General features: G+C 50.2%; 1 protein-coding gene across 1 annotated transcript in view; it reads right to left on the reverse strand.

The window, feature by feature from the left end:
• The window catches only part of SERINC2 (serine incorporator 2), a 57,728-nt gene extending 38,976 nt beyond the window's left edge, over positions 1-18,752 (reverse strand). Inside the window, exon 1 of the mRNA XM_055255489.2 lies at positions 18,357-18,752. Within this exon, the coding sequence (XP_055111464.1) occupies positions 18,357-18,407 (51 nt within the window). The 5' untranslated portion in view covers positions 18,408-18,752. The remainder of the gene's footprint in view (positions 1-18,356) is intronic.
• Between the last annotated feature and the right edge of the window lie 3,858 nt (positions 18,753-22,610).

The following is a 22,610-nucleotide window of genomic DNA, read 5'->3' on the forward strand; positions in this document are numbered from 1 at the left end:
TCATTCCTGCCCTTCTAGCCATAGAGGCTTCCTTTCCAGCTCTTGACCACATCAAGTTCATTCTTGTCTCAGCCTTTGCACTTGCTGTAGTAATCTTACTGCTTGCAACACTCATCCTCCAGATCTAGGCATGGCTGCTTCTCATTAGGCAGGTCTCAGCTAGAAGACCACTTCCTCCCTGAGCAAGTCAACCCTTCTGCACCCCATGGCCTTGCTTAATTTTCAGACTGTCTGAGTTGGAATCCTACCTCTATTAGCTACTAGCTTGGGCAAGATACAGAGCCTCCCTGTGCCTCTGTTTCCTCGCCTATACAATGAAGATAACAGAAGCATTTATATCATTATGCTGTTGGAAGTAGTAAATGAGTTGACACAGGGCCCGGCACATAGTAGGGCTCCATGCATATTAAGCATTATGACAATCACTGTCTGCCCCCTGGAGGTCACTTTGGGAGAAGAGACTGTGTCAGCCTGCACAGAGCTGTTACCCCAGGGCCTAAAACAGTGCTACATAAAAGGCACTCCAAAAATAGGTATCTAAATCATTGATTTGTTTGTTTCTCCTTGGGTATTTTCCCTTTTGCTATTCTCCCTCTCCCAATTCAAGCAGATTGCCGGTTAGGCAGACAAGAGGCTTCCAAGGCTGGCAGGGGAGGAAAGATGGAGTGAATGGTAACTGCAGAGACGCCTCTGGCTCTGCAGATGGTGGCCAGAGCCCAGTGACCAAATGACCCCGAGCTGCACTGTGAACCCAACTCCGCAGAACAATTCTTGCCTTTCTAGTAATGCCCAGAAGAAGCGGAGAGAGAGAGATGTCAGCCCCAGAAGGGCTACTCAGAGCAAAAAGGACAATGGGTGTTGCAAGGTGACCCATTTAGAAAACATGCCTGGGAACACACATGGACCTACCAAGCCTTAGCTGCACATAAATTTTATCTCCCATCCCAGCTTAGACACAGCTCCGTATTGAAGAGAAAGAAAGTTCTACTTCTTATACCCGTAAGTCAATCACACCTGGCGCTCAAATAAAAAGTTCCCTTATGACTCCTCACTGAGAGCCTCTCAGAGCTTCAGTTCTGCCAGTGTAAGGTGAAGGCAGTTCCAGCTCTCCTATGACGCTTGTGCACGTTTCAATCATGATAAAAAGTTCCCAAGGGCCAGGCAAGGTGGCTTACACCTGTAATCCCAGCACTTTGGGAGGACGAGATGGGAGGATCGCTTGAGCCCAGGAGTTGGAGACCAGCCTGGGCAACAAAGTAAAACCCTGCCTCTACAAAACAATAAAAAATTAGCCATGGTGGAGCCGCATGTGGTCCCAGCTACATGGAGGCTGAGGCAGGAGGATTGCTTGAAGCCAGGAAGTGGAGGCTGCAGTGAGCCACAATCGCGGTACCGCACTTCAGCCTGGGATACTGAGCAAGACCCTGTCTCAAAAAGAAAAGTTCCCAAGGACTTGCTGTGCTACTTCCTTTAATCCTCTCAACAACCCTGTGAGATAAGAACGATGATCTCTGCTTTAAAATAATGAAACCGAGGCACAAAGTGATTGTGTAACGAGATGAGTTTGAGTAGCTGGTCCAAGACTGAAGCTCAGGTCTAACCCCAGCCCCTGCCACCCTTCCTGTCTACGCAGAAAAAGAAGGTAATCAGAGGTTGTGACACTGTTTGGTAAACGGCAAAGACTTGCGCTGATACGGAGTGACAGAAGGCGGGGCGGGCGCGGTGGCTCACGCCTGTAATCCCAGCACTTTGGGAGGCTGAAGTGGGTGGATCACCTGAGGTCAGGAGTTCAAAACCAGCCTGGCCAACATGGTGAAACCCCGTCTCTACTAAAAATACAAAAATTAGCTGGGCGTGGTGGCAGGCGCCTGTAATCCCAAGTACTCTGGGGAGGCTGAGGCAGGAGAATGGCTTGGACCCAGGAGGCAGAGGTTGCAGTGAGCTGAGGTCGCGCCACTGCACTCCAGCCTGGGTGACAGAGCGAGACTCCGTCTCAAAAAAAAAAAAAAAAAGAAGAAGAAGAAGAGGAAGAAGAGGGGGGGAGCGGCCCTGGACAGAGAGGGAATGAGGCATGTGTCGCTCAGCACAGGCCACTGTCCAGTGGAGGTGCAAGGCCATGCCACACAGAGCTGTGGCTCTGCACAGCCTGGCCCAGGAGGGCTTTGGCTGACCCCAGTTGACAGGAAAAGAAGGAGCAGCCCGGAAGCGGGGGAGGGACGCACCCAGACGCCGGGAGAGGGCACCTGACTGGTGTCAGGAGGTCGCGTCAAGTGCCAGCTCTGTCTCTAGTTCTCAGGGTGACCTCCGGCTAGTTCCTCTCCTCTCGGGCACCTGTTTTCCCGTCTGGCTCAAGTGCGGATCAATCAGGGCTGGGCGGCTCCGGGAGCCCGCGCGCTCTCCTAGCTCGGCTCCGTAGTGCCCCCCGGTGGACAAACTGGTGCGTGCCAACCTCAGCTCCGAGAAGAACACCCGCAGGAATCGCCCCTTCCGTGTTCACGCCTGGCCCCTGGGTGCACGGAGGAAGCGCGCACATGCCTCATTTCCAGGGCCCAAGAGGAAGGTGAAGGTTCCGAGGAGGTCTGGGTGGGCGAGGAGAATCCCCAGGCTCTGGCTGTGACGCTTGTTTGCTGTGTGAATTTGCACTCACCTTCCTCTCTCTGAGCCGGCTTCCCTACCCCTAAGAAAGGAGTTAATAGGATGAGTCCTGACCTGGGAAGTAAGACTTGGTTTTCAATGTTAATGAGCTTAAGCAAGTCCCTGCCCTACCCTGGGCCTCAGTTTCCCCATCTTCACAAGTTGAAGGCACCAAATGGCCTCAGGACCCTTCTGGCTCTGACATTCAGTAGTCTAAATGGGAACGATGTGTTTAGGAGAATTAAGAGGAGGTGCAAGTGACCCCAAGAAGAGTTTCTTGAGGTCTGGGAGATGATTTTGACTGGGTCAAAAATTATTAATATTTATAATTATAAATATTATATCATGGGCCTCTTTTGTTGACAATGCCCCGTGGGATGTCTTTGGCTGGGGACAAGTCCATCAGTGTATAAGAGCCGCTCACACCAGCTAGCAAGAGCAAATTGCTAAAGTTTCAGGCATTTTGCAAGTGGGCTGTTGAACAGTCATTGTTAAAAATTAAATTGTATACTGGGCACAGCAGCTCACACCAGTAATCCCAGCACTTTGGAAGCCTGAGGTGAGAGGGGGATCACTTGAGGCCAGGAGTTCCAGATCAGCCTGGGCAAAATAGCGAGACTTCCATCTCTATTAAAAAAATCATAATACCAGGCTGGGCAACATAGTGAGACCCTATCTCTACAAAAAATTTTAGACATTAACGGGGTGCGGTGGTGCATGCCTATATTCTCAGCTACTCAGGAGGCTGAGGTGGGAGGATTGCTTGAGCCCAGGAGGTCAAGGCTGCAGTGAGCTGTGATCATGCCACTGCACTCCAGCCTGGATGACAGAGTGAGACCCTGTCCCCAAAAAATATATATCATCATAATAAAAATTTTAAAATTAAATTGTATACATTTACAATTAAATAAATTATATAAAAACAAAGATAGTAAAAATCATCACTTCCTAATTATTTTACTATATTTCACTATTATCTATTCTTTTGAGTTTACCTACACCTATTTTTTTTCATTTTTATTTATTTATTTATTTTTGAGACAGAGTCTTGCTATTGCCCAGGCTGGAATGCAGTGGTACCATCTCAGCTCACTACAACCTCTGCCTCCCAGGTTCAAGCAATTCCTCTACCTCAGCCTCCCGAGTAGCTGGGATTAAGGCGCACACCAGCACGCTGGGCTAATTTTTGTATTTTTACTAGAGACAGGGTTTCACCATGTTGGCCAGGCTGGTCTCGAACTCCTGACCTCAAGTGATCCACCCAGCTCGGCCTCCTAAAGTGCTGGGATTACAGGTGTGAGCCCCCGCGCCCGGCCCTACATCTGTTGGTGTCTGTGTAGTGGAACTATGGCTTCTGCACATCTCTTCCTAACTTCTTGGCTCCATAACATCACGGCAGCAGCTTGAATCAGCCGAGTGGGGGTATTTACACCACAGAAATTGGTAAACAGTATATGGAGGCCAGGGGAAATTTTCCCTTTTGCCCTCTGATGGTTCATGGAAAAATCAACTCACAAAAGGCAGAAAATTGGAGACAAGGCATACAGAAGTTATTATTAACATGTATATGGGAGCCCTCAGCATGAAGACCTGAAGAAAAACAGAAAATTATTCATTTTTATGCTTAGGTTCAACAAAGTATGGACAGCCATGTAGAAATATGACTGGATGAAAACGCTATGACCAAATGCTAATAGACCGAGTGAGGACGCCCAGCAAGGACTTCTGCCTAGATTCTTCCTGGCCGCTCTGAGCGTTCATTCCTTCCTTCTGAATGTGGGGCAGGACCCACTCTGGAATGAGGATCTTATGACCTAGAGTCAAGGTAGGTAAGATAACTTCTTTTCACACAGAAAGGTGGAGGAAAATCCAGAGTAATGCTTTTAGGTTTTACGGCTGGCTTTAGGGGAAAAGGCGTTTGTTTTCCATGAACTGTCTTGGGGAAAAGGGATGCTAGCCTTGGGGAAGAGAGATTCTGGTTTCTATGGCTAGCCTCAGGGGAGAATGGGACAGAAAGACAAGAGAACAGGAGGAGGTCAAAGAAAAACTTTTGCTTCTGAGGCCTTCATTTTGGGGTATTGTTGTCTGAGTCCTGATAGGTACAAATAAGGAACTGATTTGTTGTTTTGTTGACTTTGAAGACTAAAGAAAGTGATAGACAAAATGTTAAAAGTGCAAATTAAACTTAATAGTTTGTCAAGTCTGGTACTAAAGCTGAAAGAAGTTTCTGTTTAATGAATATATTTGTAGAAGGGTGAAAAATATTATAACAGTAGGTTGGGTGCAGTGGCTCACGCCTGTAATCCCAGCATTTTGGGAGGATAAGGCGGGTGGATCACTTGAGGTCAGGAGTTCGAGAGCCGCCTGGCCAAGATGGTGAAACCCTGCCTCTACTAAAAATACAAAACAAATTAGCTGGGGGTGGTGATGTGCGCCTATAATCCCAGCTACTTGGGAGGCTGAGGCATGAAAATCACTTGAACCCGGGAGGCGGAGGTTGTAGTGAGCTGAGATCAAGCCATTGCTGCCTGGGCGACACAGCGAGACTCCATCTCAAAAAAAAAGAGAGAGAAAAATATTATAACAGTAGATCCTGTAGCACATTTAATGACAATAAATTTATTAGGAAAATAATTAGCAGATTGGTATGCAATTCAATTTCAAATTTTGGTTGAATTGCAACCATAGGTTGGCTACAGATATGAGTTCAGCAAAAATTAACGAAAGTGTTCTGCGAGAATCAATTGGCTGTATGGAATTTACTATCAAGTGTTTGTATATGGACCAGCATGGTACCTCCCATCCGTAATGCTAGTGCTTTGGAGACCCATGCGAGAGGTTTGGGGTCAGGAGTTTGAGGACAGCCTAGGCAACATAGCAAGACCTTGTCTAAAAAACAAAACAAAACAAACAAACAAAAAAAACTGTTTAAATGATCTGGGTGTCATGGTACGAGCCTGCAGTCCCAGCACTCAAGAGGCTGAGGCAGGAGGATCACTTGAGCCCAGTAGTTCAAGGCTGCAGTGAGCCATGATCGCCCTACTGCATACCAGCCTGGGTGACAGGGTAAGACCCTGTCTCAAAAAAAAAAAAAAAAAGGGAGTCTGCATATTGTGTCATTTGTAAGTTAAGTTGTGTGCTACACAGCCTTTATTTATTTTTTTGAGACAGAGTCTCACTCTGTCACCCAGGCTGGAGTGCCGTGGCGCAATCTCAGCTCGTTGCAACCTCCATCTCCCGGGTTCAAGAGATTCTCCTGCCTCAGCCTCCTGAGTAGCTGGGATTACAGGTGTGTACCATAATGCCCAGCTAATTTTTGTTTTTTTAGTAAAGACTGGGTTTTATCATGTTGGCCAGGCTGGTCTCGAACTCCTGACCTCAAGCCATCTGCCCGCCTTGGCCTCCCAAAGGGCTAAGATTACAGGCATGAGCCACTGTGCCCGGCCTACACAGCCTTCATATCAGTAAAATTTATAATAAATATATGTCCATATATAACCTATACATTTGGATTTTTGAGAAACCAGTTGTCAAATATTTATTGTCCAGCAAACCACTGGGCAATTCCAAGCTTAATAAAGTCCTTTCAAAGCACATTTCTTATCAGGGAAGCCATCTCCACTCCACTAGGGGATGTACAGAGAGACAAACAACCTCAAGCTTCCACTGGGGACACTCCAGGCCACATGTAGCTCCATGGCTTTGGAGTCTGTCATATTCAAAAATGACCATAAAACCAACACATTCAGGAGATTTGTGGCACTCTCTTCTCTTTGATGTTTTCTAATTCACGTGCCTTAAATAAGGCCCTTTGACTACAAGTAACAGAAACTGTCTCAGGCTAATGGAAAGAAAAAGCAGGTGTTATAAGGATTGGGGGAGCAATTGTGGCCCCTTGCGGAGCTGGATGGCTTCTGGAGCTCAGCACTTTCCCCCTCTTCACTGCCTCATTCTTCTCTACCCCTGTGGATAGCTTTCTGCTTCTCTTCTGTGTAAACCGCAGTGAATGTGAAGGTGGCTGCTTTACAGTTCCCAAGATTACCTGTTCTCAGTTCAGGGGCCAGTCCCAGCAGTGGAATGCAGATTCCCAAGCCCCAGACAAAGGGCCTGGATCAGGTAGGCATTCCTGGGTCAGTCAGTCTCAGTTGCTTCTGTGGCCTTCGTTTTGGGGTATCCCCTCCGGGAAGCTGAAGGGACAGGAGTCAAAGCATACAAACATGGCCTCAGGGGCCATACCTAGTGGGGAGCGGCAACCCTCAGAGAAGGAGGGTGGGGCTCCTGAAGGTTTGTAAAATTGAACTAAGTCATAAATGAGGCCCGCTGCATGCCCAGAACACACTGGCAGAGCAGGTTTCCTTGCATTCCCACCATTGAGAAAGCCCCCTATCTAGGCTGGGTAACCAGCCGCCGTGTGGACTGTCCATCATCTGACAGCGTACACTACCAGTGAAAACGCCTTTATTATATATTTGACATTTTGTCTGTGAAAACGTAAAAAGGACGATGTCTCTCATGCAAACATCTTCCAAATACTGTGACTGTAGTGAAAGAAAATCATCTCTGTTCCTCCAGGCAAGTGACCATCCTGGGGACTCCTGGGACTGACCATGGACCCCAGTCAAAAAGACGCTGCATCATAATCATCTTTTTTCATCATTTCACAGAGGACCTGAGCTCCTCAGGGGCAGGCCCTGGAACCACTGGGTTCACAGTGCCTGACACGCCCAGTACAGTCACATCAACAACTGACAGAGCATGCTGTCTGCAGCAGGTTAAAATCCCAGCTTCCTCTCCTACTAGCTGTGATCTTGCTCAAGTGACTTAACTTTTCTGTGCCTCAGCTTCCTTACCTATAAAATGGGGATAAAAAAATATTACCTACTTCAGGGCCGGGCATGATGGTTCACGCCTGTAATCCCAGCACTTTGGGAAGCCGAGGACGGTGGATCACCTGAAGTCAGGAGTTTGAGACCAGCCTGGCCAACATAGTGAAACCCTGTCTCTACTAAAAATACAAAAAATTAGCTGGGCGTGATGGCGGGCGCCTGTAATTCCAGCTACTCTGGAGGCTGAGGCAGGAGAATCACTTGAACCTGAGAGGCGGAAGTTGTGGTGAGCCGAGATCCCGCCACTGCACTCCAGCCTGGGCAACAAGAGCAAACTCTGTCTCAAAAAAAAAAAAAAAATTATCTGCTTCATAGGGTTGTGGGATTAAATGAGTTAGTATTTATAAAGTGTTAGAACAGTGCCTGGCACATGGTAAATGTTCAACAAGTGTTAAGTTTTGTTTTTTTTGTTTTTGTTTTTGTTTTTTTGAGATGGAGTTTCACTTGCCCAGGCAGGAGTGCAATGGCGCGACTTTGGCTCACTGCAACCTCCCTGCCTCCCGAGTTCAAGTGATTCTCCTGCCTCAGCCTCCTGAGTAGCTGGGATTACAGGCGTGCACCACCACTCCCAGCTGATTTTTGTAATTTTAGTAGAGATGGGTTTTCACGATGTTGATCAGGCTGTCTCAAATTCCCAACCTCAGATGATCCACCCACCTCGGCCTCCCAAAGTGTCGGGATTACAGACGTGAGCCACCGCGCCCAGCCAGGTATTATTACTGGCATCTTATCCTCAGCTGGGTCCCTGCAGGCTGGCTACAGAGTGGGTGGAAGAGCTGGCATTGCCCTCTCCTCTATCCTCCACAGCCAGCCCAGCAGGTAAGCTAGTGTGCATTTAGGGGAGGGATTGTGTGGAGCAAGAGGGTGGAGGAGACCCTGGCAGCCTGAGGGAGGGGTGAGTGTAATGGCCTGTGCCCTGGTGGGATGCCTGGACCCACCCAGCTGGGAGGAACTCTGGCTCTAGGTGAGGCTCTGTGGTACTGGGGCTGATGCGACTGTATGTGTCTGGGGTGGAGAGGTGGGTGTGCCCTCAGTGGTGATGGGTCTAGGGGTGTGAATGTTTGTCCCTGGGTGAGTGTGTCTCTCTAGCAGGATGGTGTCTGTGGGACTGTGAGTCCCCAAGGGAATGGCTGGAATGTGTTGGGAGCAGAGCTAGCATCATTGGTGTGAAACCAACCTGTGTGGTCAAACAGAACCCTCAGAAAGGCCCTGCTCTTGGTTTAATGATCTGCTGTCATCATCTTGAAATTCTTTTTTTTTTTTTTTTTTTTGAGACGGAGTCTTGCTCTGTAGCCCAGGCTGGAGTGCAGTGGCACGATCTCGGTTCACTGCAAGCTCCACCTCCTGGGTTCCATTGTCCTGCCTCAGCCTCCTGAGTAGCTAGGATTACAGGTGCACCGCTATGCCCGGCTAATCTGCGTATTTTTAGTAGAGTCAGGGTTTCTCCATGTTGGCCAGGCTGGTCTTGAACTCCAGACCTCAAGTGATCCACCTACCTTGGCCTCCCAAAGTGCTGAGATTACAGGCGTGGGCCACCGACCCCGGCCTTATCTTGAAATTCTTAATAATTGTTGAACAGGGGCTCACATTTTCACTTTGCACTGGATCCTGCCAATTTTGTAGCCAGTTCTGTGTAGGGGCTGTGTGTGTATGGTCCACCATGGGCTAGCTGCAGGCCTCTGCCCCAGTCTCTGATGCCAGGTATGTGGTGAGGATATGTGGGTGAGGTCGTCCATGTGGATGTGTCTGGATGTGGGGGTGAGGTTGTCTGCATGGATGTGTCTGGGGGTGTGGGTGAGGTTGTCTGTGTGGATGTGTCTGGGGGTGTGGGTGAGGTCGTCCGTGGGGACGTGTCTAGGGGTGTGGGTGAGGTCATCTGTGTGGATGTGCCTGGGTATGTGCATGTCTGGGATGTCTCTTCTGGACTTGAGAACCAGAAAACCACGGTCTCTGCAGGGGTTCCAGAAATGATTAGAGAAACCTTACCTCACCCCAACCCCAGACACAGGGGGAAGCTCTGTGCTCAGTTCCTCTCTGCACATCCTAGCCCAATCTCATGCCCCTACACCTGGGCCTCTTCATCACTGCAAAATCCCAACCCCGTTTTCTGCTGCTCCTGTCCGACTGCACCCCTATCCTGTCCTTGTGGAAAAGAGGGGATGGTTAACTGGAGACTTCTGAGATTAACAAGTCCTGAGCAGAGTGCGGGACAAGCAGAGAGAAAAAAGAAAGGGAACACAAGCTGGCTGAGCTCCCCTTGTGTTATCTGTTTCAGCACCTCGCAGGGATGTGTAGGGGCCATCTCCCCGCTCCCCAGACAACGCTACTCCCTGTACCTTCTATCAGAGCTTCCTGTGAGGAGAAGCTGGAATAGATGGTCAGCAATCCCAGTTTTCATCCTGTCTCTGTCCACAACCCATTCTGGGACCCTCGACAACTGGTCTCCCCACATCCAGCCTGTTTCCCCATCTATAAACCAAAAAAGTTGGAGGTTCCTCCAGCACTCCCACCTGAGTCTTGGTTTTCTGCGCTACCTTTGACAACCACTCCTGGCTCTGCACAATGAGACCGTGACCCTCACCTGGGCCAGCTGCAGGCCTCTGCCCCAGTCTCTGATGCCAGGTGCAGTCACTGACTCCTGGGTCTGGGAGCATCTAGTCCCACTAGACAGATGGAGAAAGTGTGGCCCCAGGAGGGGACAACATGCACTAACTTAGCAGCAGGGCCCAGGTTCAACCAAGTCTTCCTACCAACCCTCCCTTCAAGGCTCAGCTGCTGCAGCCACCATCACTGGCTCTGAACTATGAGCAAGACGCTCTCTCAGGAAACCCAGCACCCACAACACAAAATCTGCCCCCATCCCCACTCCTATCATTCTGCCAGTCACAAATGAAAGGGCATTCATCCCTCATTGTACTGATGGAGAAACTGAGATCCAGAGAGATGCAGTGGCTACTCTAGATCACTTAGCCAGGAGCCTCCTGGCTCCAATCTCGTGGTTCCCCCAAAACACATTTCTTCTCTTCCCAACCCCCTACTAAAGACCCCAATCCCTGCTAAGCATCCAGAGTCTCTGGAATCTGAGGGCTCTCTCTGGGCCCCTCCCCCAGCCCAAGGGACCCAGGGCAAGACCACTGTGCCTGTGTGAGGTGGGGCTGGGGTGAGTGGTGCTATTTCCCAGGGATTGAAAGACAACCTCAAGAGGGGCACTGCTTGCTCTTGGCAAGTTGACTGGACCCCCATTCCCACCCAGACTGCAGAAAGGACATGCGGAGGTAGTGGGGATGGGATAGCAGGCAGGGGTGGGATAGCCAGGCTTGCTTGAGGCCCAGAGAGCACAACTTCCATTCTTTAAACTGGCCTCCGCAGACCACCCAGGACCATATAAGTGGGTTCCAACACCCTTCCTGGCTTCCACCGGTGAAGATCCCTTTTATCTCCTGGACTTCCAACTAAGAATTTGTGGTTTTTTGAGAGTCTCACTCTGCTGCCCAGGCTGGAGTGCAGTGGCATGATCATGGCTCACTGCAACCTCGACCTGGGCTCAAGTGATCCTCCCGCTCAGCCTCCCAAGTAGCTGCGACTACAGGCATGCGCCACCACGCCCAGCTAATTACTTAATTTTTTTTTTTTTTTGAGACGGAGTCTGGCTCTGTTGCCCAGGCTGGAGTGCAGTGGCGCAATCTCGGCTCACTGCAAGCTCCGCCTCCCAGGTTCACGTCATTCTCCTGCCTCAGCCTCTCCGAGTAGCTGGGACTACAGGCGCCCGCCACCACGCCCGGCTAATTTTTTTTTTTGTATTTTTAGTAGAGACGGGGTTTCACCGTGGTCTCGATCTCCTGACCTCGTGATCCGCCCGCCTCGGCCTCCCAAAGTGCTGGGATTACAAGCGTGAGCCACCGCGCCCGGCCTAATTTTTTTTTTTTTTGTAGAGATGAGGGTCTCACTTTGTTGGCCAGGCAGGTCTCAAACTCCTGGGCTCAAGCGATCCTCCCACCTCAGCCTTCCAAAGTGTTGGAAATACAGGCATGAGCCACCACACCTGGCCTAAGAATTTGTTTGAAGATAGGATTTAATGGAGTAAAAATAGCTCTCAAACCACAGCCATGGACTCACGTTACTCAGATGGGGAAAGAGCTTTAGAGGATAAGTGGTTTGTCCCAGGTAGCACAGCAAGGCACTGAGGGAGCCCTAGCGGGACCCACACTCCTGTCTCCCAGCTGCCCTTCCTTCTCAAGGCTGCCTTTCAGATCCTCCCGTAAGCAGGGCCTGGGTGGGGAGGCTTCATGAAGGCTCAGTGGGGGACCAAGTCTGGGGTTCAGTCAACAAACTCTGACAGCAGAACTGTTTTCAGTGGAGGCTTATACTGTGCCCTGCCCTGAGAAGAGGACAGAGAGATGAATAAGGCACAGAGCTTACCCTCAGCAAGCTCCCCATCTGCTCCTGGACATGGGGAGAGTGGGTTCCCACAAAGCTAATTCTAGACACCTTCCCCTTCTCTCTAAGTTTTCATTTTCCCCAGCCATGGGCCCTCAATCTTACCATTCTGCCTTTGTCCTGATGTTGCTATCCTTCTCCCTCTTGTTTCCTTCCACCCGTCCTTTCCCTCCCACATTACTCTCTTATCCCACCCTATTTTACAACCAGTAGCCTGGTGAAAAGAGCATAGCTCAAATGAGGAAGAAGGCAGGACAGGCAGTCATAGCTTAGCTGGACTGAGCTGCAATGCTTCTCCTCCTGGGGAAGGGGTACACCATCATCTGCTACTGACACATCCCTCCAAGGCACTCAGCCCCGCAGGGAGCAACCTGATTCTACGACTGACATCTAATCTTCACACTCACCTTGCCGGAAGGCAAGGAGAAGTGATCCCAGCCTCCAGATGGAAAGATCAAGGCCCAGAGAAGGTCAGTGGTGGTTGGAGGCCTGAGGTCACACAGCAGCCAATTCTGGAGTCACTAGTCAAGGTGACCTTGACTAGCCACCCCGCCTCCCCTTCCCTGCCCCACCATGGCCCTGGGAGATCTGTTGTTCTGTGAGGGAAAGCGGCTCCAGGCTGGGCTGCATCTGAAGCCCCTAGATGCAGAGACATCATTTCTCAGGCTATCTTTGAATTATCTCCAAAATCCACCTTCCTTTCTTTTCCCAGGACCCCCATACCCTGCTCCCAGCATCCTCTGCCTCAGCTAAGCCATGGGGATTGAGAGAATGGGGCTAAAGGGCACAGCTCGTAGTCCTGGCTGCCCTAGCCAGATATCTGCCCCACTGTGGGTGCCTCAGTGATTCCGGGGGAGTCGGGCAATACCTGTTCCCAGAGCCCCCACTTCTCTTAGAAACGAAAACAGCTCTGGGCCTCACTCTGTGCCAGGATCTGTCTAAGCACTTGGTGTGTGTTAGCTCACTGTACCCTCAGAGGAGGCAATTGAGGCACAAGAGAGGGTGAGTAATCTGCCTGAACAGATGGTAAGTGGTTAAGGCAGGACTTAAACTCAGAAATCTGATTTCAGAGACTTTTTTATTTTTTATTTTTGAAACAGAGTCTTGCTCTGTCACCCAGGCTGGAGTGCAATGGCGCGATCTTGGCTCACTGTGTAGCCTCTGCCTCCTGGGTTCAAGTGATTCTCCTGCCTTAGCCTCCCAAGTAGCTGGGATTACAGGCATGCACCACCATGCCCAGCTAATTTTTGTATTTTTAGTAGAGATGGGGTTTTGCCATGTTGGCCAGGCTGGTCTCGAACTCCTAACCTCAAGTGATCCACCTGCCTCAGCCTCCCAAATTGCTGGGATTACAGGTGTGAGCCACCATGCCCGGCTCAGAGACTTTTAACCACTGTATCAGAGACCTTCAGTACCCTGATATCTACTCTCTCCCTTTTCTAGAGTAAAAAGCAGTCCAGAATAATCACTATATTTCCTGGTCTCACTTGCATCTAGATGTAGCCAAGAGAGAAGAGATGTGTGCAGTGGCCAGGCCATGCCTTCAATTAGGAGGAGTGTGTCCCCTTCCCTTTCCCCCTCTCTCTAGTTGCAGTGTGGGCATGGGTGAGCCCTGCCGGACTGTGCAGTCTGGACAGCTGCCACAGCCTCCTAACCGGTATCTTCCATGCAGCTTCCACACAGCAGGCAGGGAACTCTTCCCATAATACAAATCGGATCATAAAGGTCCCCTGCCCGAAACCCTCCATTACTCTCAATTGCTTTCAGAAAGAAGGCCAGACTCCTGGATGATGAGCAAGGTCTTCTCCTGTGTGCCCTACATTATCTTTCCATTTTCATCACTTGCCATTTTTATCTCCTGCCGTCACCCCAGGGCAATCACCAGGAAAATCTCATCCTCTCCCAATGGACCCTTCTCCTCCGCCTTCCCAATTCCCCTCCCCACATCTAGTGGACTCCTATATGCCTATCCTTCAAGACCCAGCCCAAAGAGTGCCTCCTGTATGAAGCCTTTCCTGACTTTCCTGGGAGAGTGGGGGGCTCCCTCCCTCCATGGTATTCCATGGTATAGAGATAGCCTTATGTGATAGTAATAGCCTTTCTGTATTGTCATAGTCTGTAGACAAGTCCACCTCTCCCATCCCTCTATGAGGGCAGGGACCAAGTCTAGGTCATCTGTTGGTTATCTGTACTCAGCATGAGGCCAGGCATCAGACTAGTGACAGTCAAGTTCAATGAGTGATTGACAGAGAAAATGTGTGTGTGCACACGCATGTGTGTGAATGGCCTAATCTGGCTAGAGGCCCAGGCCAAGGAGACAGAAGACATCTATAAATAGCCCCATCCCCAGGCCCCGGACCAGGCCTGGTGCCCAGATAAACGGATCCTGGGTGAGGGGACTGGGGCCCAGATGGGCGGGTAGAGACTGAAGACTGAAGAAGAGTCCTCTGGAGTCTGTTAGCAGAAGCAGATGGGCTTTGCCTAACTATTGGCAGGCGGACCTGGTGGTCAGACCTCAGTGATCCTCAGGGACCAGTGAATATTTCAGGCTGGGACTGAGCATCACCTGTTCCCTTGGCCCCACTTATAGGGCAAAGGGGAGCATGCCAGCCTACTCACTAATGAAAAGGCAGAGACACTGAAAAAAGTTTGTCCTCTCTCTGCCTTGGCCCCACCTCACCCTCTCCCCCACTTGGAAGTTCCTTTCCTGAACCATGGACTGCCAAAGCTTGAGGGATTAAATAGATCATCTGGCCCAATCTCCTACCATAGAGTTAGGAACACTGAAGAAAAGAGACTGGCCCAAGGTCACAGAAAAGGCAGGGTGAACACTGTCACAGGGAGAGCCAGTGTAGAATAATGGTTAAGCCACACAAGCTCTAGAGCCAGTCTACCTGAGTCCAAATCCTGGCTGTCATCTGTAAATCAGGGATGAGAATAGTACCTGCCTCACTAGGTTATTGTCAGGGTGACATGAGTTTGCAAGACAAAAAGTTGCTAAGTCCGGTGCAGTGCTCAGGGAGTGCTGCAGCAATGTTAGCTGCAATTTTCTGCACCTGGCTCACAGCACACAAAACTTCTCTATACCCACAATCTCATTTATTCTCTCGAAAGGTTAGACATTGCTATCCTCATCACATAGAGGAGGAAACAGGCACAGAGAGACTGACTTGTCCAAGTTCATGCAGGTATTGTGTCTCCCAGCTTTTCTTGGTGGTCTTTACACCTCCTCCCCATTTCCTCTGACAGATCATAAACTGGCTCACCAGTGGTGGGAGAAGAATCGGTAGCCAGACACATACCAGCCTACTATGACTCCTGGTGCTGCCTGGGCTGGTTTTTTGTTTGTTTGTTTGTTTGGAGACAGAATCTCACTCTGTTGCCCAGGCTGGAGTGTGGTGGCGTGATCTTGGCTCACCGCAACCTCCGCCTCTCGGGTTCAAGCGATTCTCTTGCCTCAGCCTCCCAAGTAGCTGGGATTACAGGTGCCCGCCACCATGCCCTGCGAATTTTTTTGTATTTTTAGTAGAGTCAGGGTTTCACCATGTTGGCCAGACTGGTCTTGAACTCCTGACCTCAAGTGATCTGCCCCCCTTGGCCTCCCAAAGTGCTGGGATTACAGGCGTGACCTGGACTGTTTTTACTCCTGCACAGGGTGATCCCATTCTAAGAAGGACAGCCTTCTTCATCTGACTTTATCTTTTCCTGACTCTGATCCTATCCCTCTAACCTCATGGTCCTCCCACCGCCAACCTTTACAAGGAGAAATCTTTCACCCTGGGCTCCAGTCCTGGTCACCCCCAGCCCCCCCAGTCCTTCCTGCCAATGGGCTCCCTCCTTTTCCTATCCAGTGTCTTTGTTTACTATAGAGTCCTGGGTTGCTGCCCCATCAACCCATCCCGGATAACTCCCAAGATCTCAGCACAAGCCAGGCTGACAGTTTTGGCTTTGTACTTGCTTCCTGGAACACATCTGGCCTCAGACTCCTGAGGCCAAGATACACTCCCTGCCAGCCACCCTGCCATGGCTTGCCAGCTCTCCTCACCCAGGGACAACAGTGGGCATCTGTCCACACCAACCAGGCTCGTCAGGTCTCCGGGAGCTGCTTGAATCCTTCCACAATCTTGGGTAAGCTGTTCCTGAATAGAATGCATTATGAGGCATGACTACTGGACCATCTGGTGCCAGAAGAGGGGATGGAGGCCAGGCCACATGGCACATGAACATGCTTGAGACCTCATGGTGATGTGAGGTGGCATTTTATAAGCCTAAGGTTTACCTTTCTAATTACACTTTACCTAATCCAATATTAGAGGCTATTTAGATTTTTGCAGAGGCAACCTTTTTTTCATTTGAGAGAAAAGGAAACTGAAGTTTGAGGAGGGAGCCAGAGTCAGCCCCAGGTCTGGGGCCTGGTTTAATCACTTTCTGGGAATAGCCCCGTCCCCCCAAAAAAGCTGCTGTTGAGATCCAGGCTACACTCATGCTTTCCAAAGGGCAATTCTCACCTGGGAGTACTTGGGGCCCCACCAGACACAGGAAGTGGCCCAGGCTACTGGCCCTCAGGGATGGAGTGAGAAAGAGGACACAAAACAGGATACTTTTGCAGGAGGAAAGTTGAGAGTAGTAGAGAAGGAGATGGTGATGGTGTCAGAATTTCAAAACAGAGAGAACACTGCAAGAACAAGTGGCCTTCTTTTCTCTGGAGAGACTGTCCACTCCACAAATACATGCCAGGTCCTGTGCACAGCAGGGAGCAACACAGACTGGGTCCCAGCCCTCTAAGGGCCTCCGGTGTAATGGCAAAGACAGATTCTGAAACAAACATCAAAGCAGGATAGGGAAGGCCAGGGAAGTTGGGGCTACCCAGAAGCAGGATAGTTACGCTGAAAGCTGAAAAATGAGTAGGAGTTGGCCAGGCGTGGTGGTTCATGCCTGTAATCCTAGCATTTTGGGAGGCTGAGGCAGGTGGATCACTTGAGGTCAGGAGTTGGAGACCAGCCTGGTTAACATGATGAAACCCCATCTCTACTGAAAATACAAAAATTAGCCGGGTGTGGTGGCAGGTGCCTGTAATCCCAGCTACCCAGGGGACTGAGGCATGAGCATCGCTTGAACCTGGGAGGCACAGGTTGCAATGAGCGGAGATTGCACCATTGCACTCCAGCCTGGGTGACAGAGCCAGACTGTCTAAAAAAAAAAATTATTTTTAAAAGATTTTTTGAAAAAGAAAAGACGGTAGGGTTGAGGAAGAGCACTGTTGGCAAACATAAAGAGAAAAACATGGTGCCCCCTCAAGGCACACAAAGGTCAGAGTGGCTGCAGTGTGTGTGGAAAGCTGGGAGAGGCAGGTAGTGGCTCTAGTGTGTGGGCTGTGAGGCTATAGGTTGTGGCTATGGGGTCATGTCAAAGAAAGTGGGTCTTGTGCTAAGGACCACAGGCAGCCAAGGAGGGAGGCTGGAAGAGAAAAAACATACACCAGGTACACCTGTCCCAGCTACTGCAGAGGCTGAGGCAGGAGGATCGCCTGAGGCCAGGAGCTGGAGAAACATCCTTTGTGCTGCATTCCTCAACTTGTCCTCCCCTAGCTTCTCAGTCCTTGGGAGGCTGGCTAGGTGAGAACAGTGATAATGCTCTTTGCAGATTTAGAAACAGACCCAGTGAGATCATGACTTGCCTGAGGTCACACAGCTATTGTATACATATGGCAAGATTGGAACCCAAGTCTCACTCCAGAGCCCCTAAAGCTAGAGAGGTAGATAGATTCTCTCCTTCACTGACTCATTTGTTCATTCATTCAATATACTGTATCTGTCTACAGCCATACCACCCTGAATGCACCCAGTCTTGTCAATATACTGTACCTTATTCTCCGCCAGGAACTCTTCTTAAAAAGGATTTCAGTAACAAATTAGACCAAGGAAATAGATGCGACCAGGCTCTAGAGTCTGGGCTTTCTTCTGTCAGCAACAGGGAGAGGCTGGCTTCTGAGAAGGCAGATTGCCCCTCCCCACTTAGGTACCCCCTCTGCCCCAGGGCAGGGAGGGTCATTGTTCTCATTTCAGGGAGCATTCTGCCACAGGCAGCAGTTTCTTAGAAGCAAATTGGTGTTGAGTAAACCTCTACCTTCTGCCATCATTTGTTCTCTCGAGCCCACAGTATCTAGAACTCTTGGGGAACAAGGAAGCAGATTTCCTAGTGGTAGAAAGAACACTCCACCCCACCCACTGTGGCTGCAGTCCCCCTGCACTGTGAGCTAAGTGACAGCAAGGAGCTCTCCCGTTCACCCTGGATCCCCACTGGGCCTACACAGTGCCTGGCCATAGGAGGTGCTCAATTAAGGTTGGTAGAATGAATGAGTATTTAAAGAGAGAGAAAGGGAAATATGAGGAAACTTACGTCCAAGATCTGAAGGCCACTCTGTGACCTCAGTGAGGAGGAGTTGGCCATATACTTGAATCCTTTCCTACTGATTCAGGGTCTCAAAGGGCCTTGGCTTACTCAAATATCCCGGGAAAAAGAACTGGAAGGAGGAAAGGAGAAGGGAGTTACTATTCCTTCAATATTAGTGCACGGTAGGCTTTCCATTTGTTATCTCTTTTAATCCTCCTGACAACCCTGAGAAGTTGATGGCCTTCCTCTATTTGGGAGAAAACGAGGCTCAGAAGGGGGAAAGGGAGCTTGTTCTAGGTCTCTAGCTAGTAAGCGCAGGCCTGGAATTTAGAATCAGGGCTCTTTCCAAAGACACTGCATCTGAAGATGTCAGAGGCATTCTAACCAGAGTGACTCCACCTTGAATAGAGGCTGGGTAAAATGAAGCTGAGACCTGGCTGGGATGCACTCCCACAAGGTGAAACATTCTTAGTCACAAAATGCTTACAGTTAAGAGTTAAGGGAACAGGTTAATAATGGTTACTAAACAGACATTTCTTTACTTCTCTAATAAACTTGCTTTTACTTTATTCTGTGGATTTGCCCCGAATTCTTTCTTGTGTGAGATGCAAGAACTCTCTCTTGGGGTCTGGATTGGGACTCTTTTCTGGTAACAAAGACATCATGGACCAAGGGCATAAAAAGAAGGGATGTCTAAGACTTGCTGGTTCCATGGCAGGCAGAGGCAGAAAGAGCCCCACCATCATTCCCAGCAAATGGGAAAAGTTCCCAGTTGCAGATATTAGGGGTGGGATGGGGCGGGGGTAGTCAGCATCCATAGACTTAGACCCTGAAGAGGCAAAAAAGGAGGGCCATGTTCTTGGGTCAGCAGAGCTTCTAGCTCAGCTTCTTCAGCCTCTAGCTCTTTCCTGGTGCTAGTAGCACATTCTCTAGTGGAGGCATCCAGATGGCAGGGAGGGTCCAGGAAACAGCTGAACATGCTGAGCAGGCCTCCCTTGTCCCTGCTCCCCATGGCCCCATGGATCATCCGTTGCTGCAGCTCATCTCATTGGCTGGCTTCTGATTACTCATCTCTCCTCTTCTCCATCTTCCCAGCCTGTGGTTGCCGTGGAAACATAGAACAGTGACCTCACCATAGGATGAGGGCTGGGGAGATGCTGCTCTTGCCAGGGGCTGGTCTTGCTCCCTGCCAGATGTTATATCCACATCTGGATCTGCCAAGGGCAAGACAGAGGAGCACAAAAAGGGACAGGGCTCACATTCTCCCCCAAATGTAGTCAGCATAACAGAGGAAGAGGATGCAGGTAACTCAGAGGGATGAGGAGAGAACTGTACATAACTCAGAAGGGAGAAGGATGTAAACCAGGAGGAAAGGAGATGGGGTGTGGCTTATGGGTTAACCTCGGTGACCCAGGTCTGAGCACGGTGGCAAGGTGAGGGAAGGGCAGTGAGGGTAGTTGGTCTGAGGTTTGTCTAGTAGAGCTCCTCAAAGCCCCATGCTGCTCAATTTGGACAGGCCCAAGAGAGGGAGCAAATGGATTTTCTGGCAGTGCTCCCCACCCCAACCCATCCTGAAAAACCTCTATAGCCCCTTTTTCACAGTTGCAGCAGTTTCTAATCCTGTCCCAGAAATAAGAAAACTGAGGATTAAAGAAGCAAAGCAATCTGCCGTGGGTAACTAACTCAGTAGGTAGTGGCGGAGCTCAGATTAGGTCTTAGGTGTCTGCACTATCCCTGGAGATAATAACAATAGCAGCAGGAGGAGCAGCAGCAGTGAACTTTAGTAAGTCAACCATGCTTGGCATTTAAATGTATTATCTCAGGCCAGGTGTCGTGGCTCACACCTGTAGTCTCAGCACTTTGGAAGCCAAGGCAAGCAGATTGCTTGAGGCCAGGAGTCCAAGACCAGCCTGGGCAACATGGCAAAACCCTGTCTCTACCAAAAAAACACACACAAAAAATTAGCCAGGTGTGGTGCCATGCGCCTGTAGTCCTAACTACTCAGGAGGCTGAGGTGGGAGGATCCCTTGAGTCTGGGAGGTCCAAGCTGCCATGAGCTGAGATCATGCCACTGCACTCCAGCCTGAGTGACAGAGTGAGACTCTCTCCAAATAAATAAATAGGCCAGGTGCAGTGGCTCACGCCTGTAATCCCAGCACTTTGGGAGGCCGAGGCAGGTGGATCACTTAAGGTCAGGAGTTCAAGGCCAGCCTGGCCAATATGGCGAAACCCCATCTCTACTAAAAATATAAAAATTAGCCAGGCATGGTGGCCCGCGCCTGTAGTCTCAGCTACTTGGGAGGCTGAGGCAGGAGAGTCGCTTGAACCCAGGAGGCAGAGGTTGCAGTGAGCTGAGATAATGCCATTGCACTCCAGCCTGGGCGACAGAGTGCAAGACTCCATCTCCAGAAAAAAAAATCCCTTCATTTTAAAGATGACACTGAAGCTGGTGTGGTGGCTCATGCCTGCAATCCCAGAACTTTAGGAGGTCGAGGCAGACAGATCACCTGAGGTCAGGAGTTTAAGATCAGCCTGGCCAACATGGCGAAACCCCATCTCTACTAAAAATACAAAAATTTTCCAGGTGTGGTGGCAGTTGCCTGTAACCCCAGCTACTCAGGAGGCTGAAGCAGGAGAATTGCTTGAACCCAGGAGGTGGAGGTTGCAGTGAGCCGAGATCACACCACTGCACTTCAGCCTGGGCGACGAGACTCCTTCTCAAAAAAAAAAAAAAAATGGAGACTCAGAATGGCTTAAGTGAATTGCCCGAGGCCACACAGCTAGTACCCAACAAAATTCAGTTCAGAACCAGATCTGCCAGCAGCCATTAGCCCAGCCCCAGCTCTCCATCACTGCATTATAAGGGCCACATAAGGAGTCAGTTCTGGTTCATGGCCACACAGTCCTTGAGAGGAGGCCCTATGTGTGAGGGCTGTGACCTTGAGTCAGAAATCATCTTTTTCCCCTCCTCCTCTCCTGGCACCTGTTCCAACAGTGAGATCACCAAGGCTCCATGCCCAGCCCTGAGGTCGGTCCCTATAGCTTTGGCAGAAATGAGCCTCTGAGTCTTCTGGCAACTGGACTGTCCAAAGGAATCAAGATCTTAGGGTGGGGAGAGGGCTCTTCCTCCCTGGCCTTGTTCCCAGAACAGTCCAGGGAAGGGAGGCAGGGTTTGCACATGGAGAAACAGAGTCCCAGGAAGGAGGGCCTGCCATACTATACGCACATGGCAGGCCTCAGGGCTCCTGTGTTGGCTTCTGCAGGCCCACCCTGACAGGCTGCTGCTGGCTGAAGTTCAGTTTGGCACTACTCCTTGGTGTGCAGGGCCTCCTGCCATCCCTCAGAAACTCATTTGTACCTCACTTCCTCTGAGAAGCCTACATTGGGCCCTCAGGTCAGGACAGGACAGGACTCCCTTTAGAGTCACCACACTAGTTTTGTGTCTGGCTGCCCAGAGGTGAATGTGTCTTGTTCCCTGTTGTCTCTCTCCAAAGCAGGGCCTGGCACAAAGTAGGTGCTTTATTAACTGCTGAATTAATGAGTGAGCTCCTCAGAGCTTCACCTTGTTCATCTTTTTAAAAAGAGAAAATAATACAGTAACACCTACTTCATGGATTTTGCTTTAAAAGTTCAATGAGGCCAGGTGTGGTGGCGTGTGCCTATAGTCCCAGCTACTGCGGAGGCTAAGGTAGGAGCATCCCTTGAGCCCAGGAGTTGGAGGCTGCAGTGAGCTATGATGGCATCACAGCACTCCAGCCTGGGAGACACAGCGAGAGACTTTGTCTCTAAAAAATAATAATAAAATAAAAAGTTCAATGAAATAATACACCTAAAGCCCTCAGCATGCAATAAATAGCAATACAAGGCAGGTCTTATTTTTACTGAAAGTGCTTAGTAAACTATACAGTGACAAACCACCGCACAACAGGCTCTCGAAAGGAGGCAGCAAATTACCCAAAAGTGCAGGCGGCTTGCTAGTGTGCACAGGTCAAAGAAAGGGCGGCAGGTGGGGAAGGCAGCCGTGGGCCTTGAAGAGAATTTCTGAAGGAGGGGAGCTAGGAACGACCTGAGCTAAAGCTCGGAGCTGTGAGAAGAAACCGGAAAAGCCCGGAGCACTTGCAGGGGCGGGTGGGGAGCTGGATGGTGGGGTGGGGTGGGGTGGGGTGGGGAGGGAGGAGGGCCAGCAGGAGACATTCCGCAGGGAGGGGCAAGCACGTGTGAGGCGGGCGGGGCGCGAAGGGTCAGGCTTTTGCTCAAAAC

The sequence above is a fragment of the Symphalangus syndactylus genome, chromosome 12, assembly GCF_028878055.3.
Source record: "Symphalangus syndactylus isolate Jambi chromosome 12, NHGRI_mSymSyn1-v2.1_pri, whole genome shotgun sequence".
NCBI classification, from domain to species: domain Eukaryota; kingdom Metazoa; phylum Chordata; class Mammalia; order Primates; family Hylobatidae; genus Symphalangus; species Symphalangus syndactylus.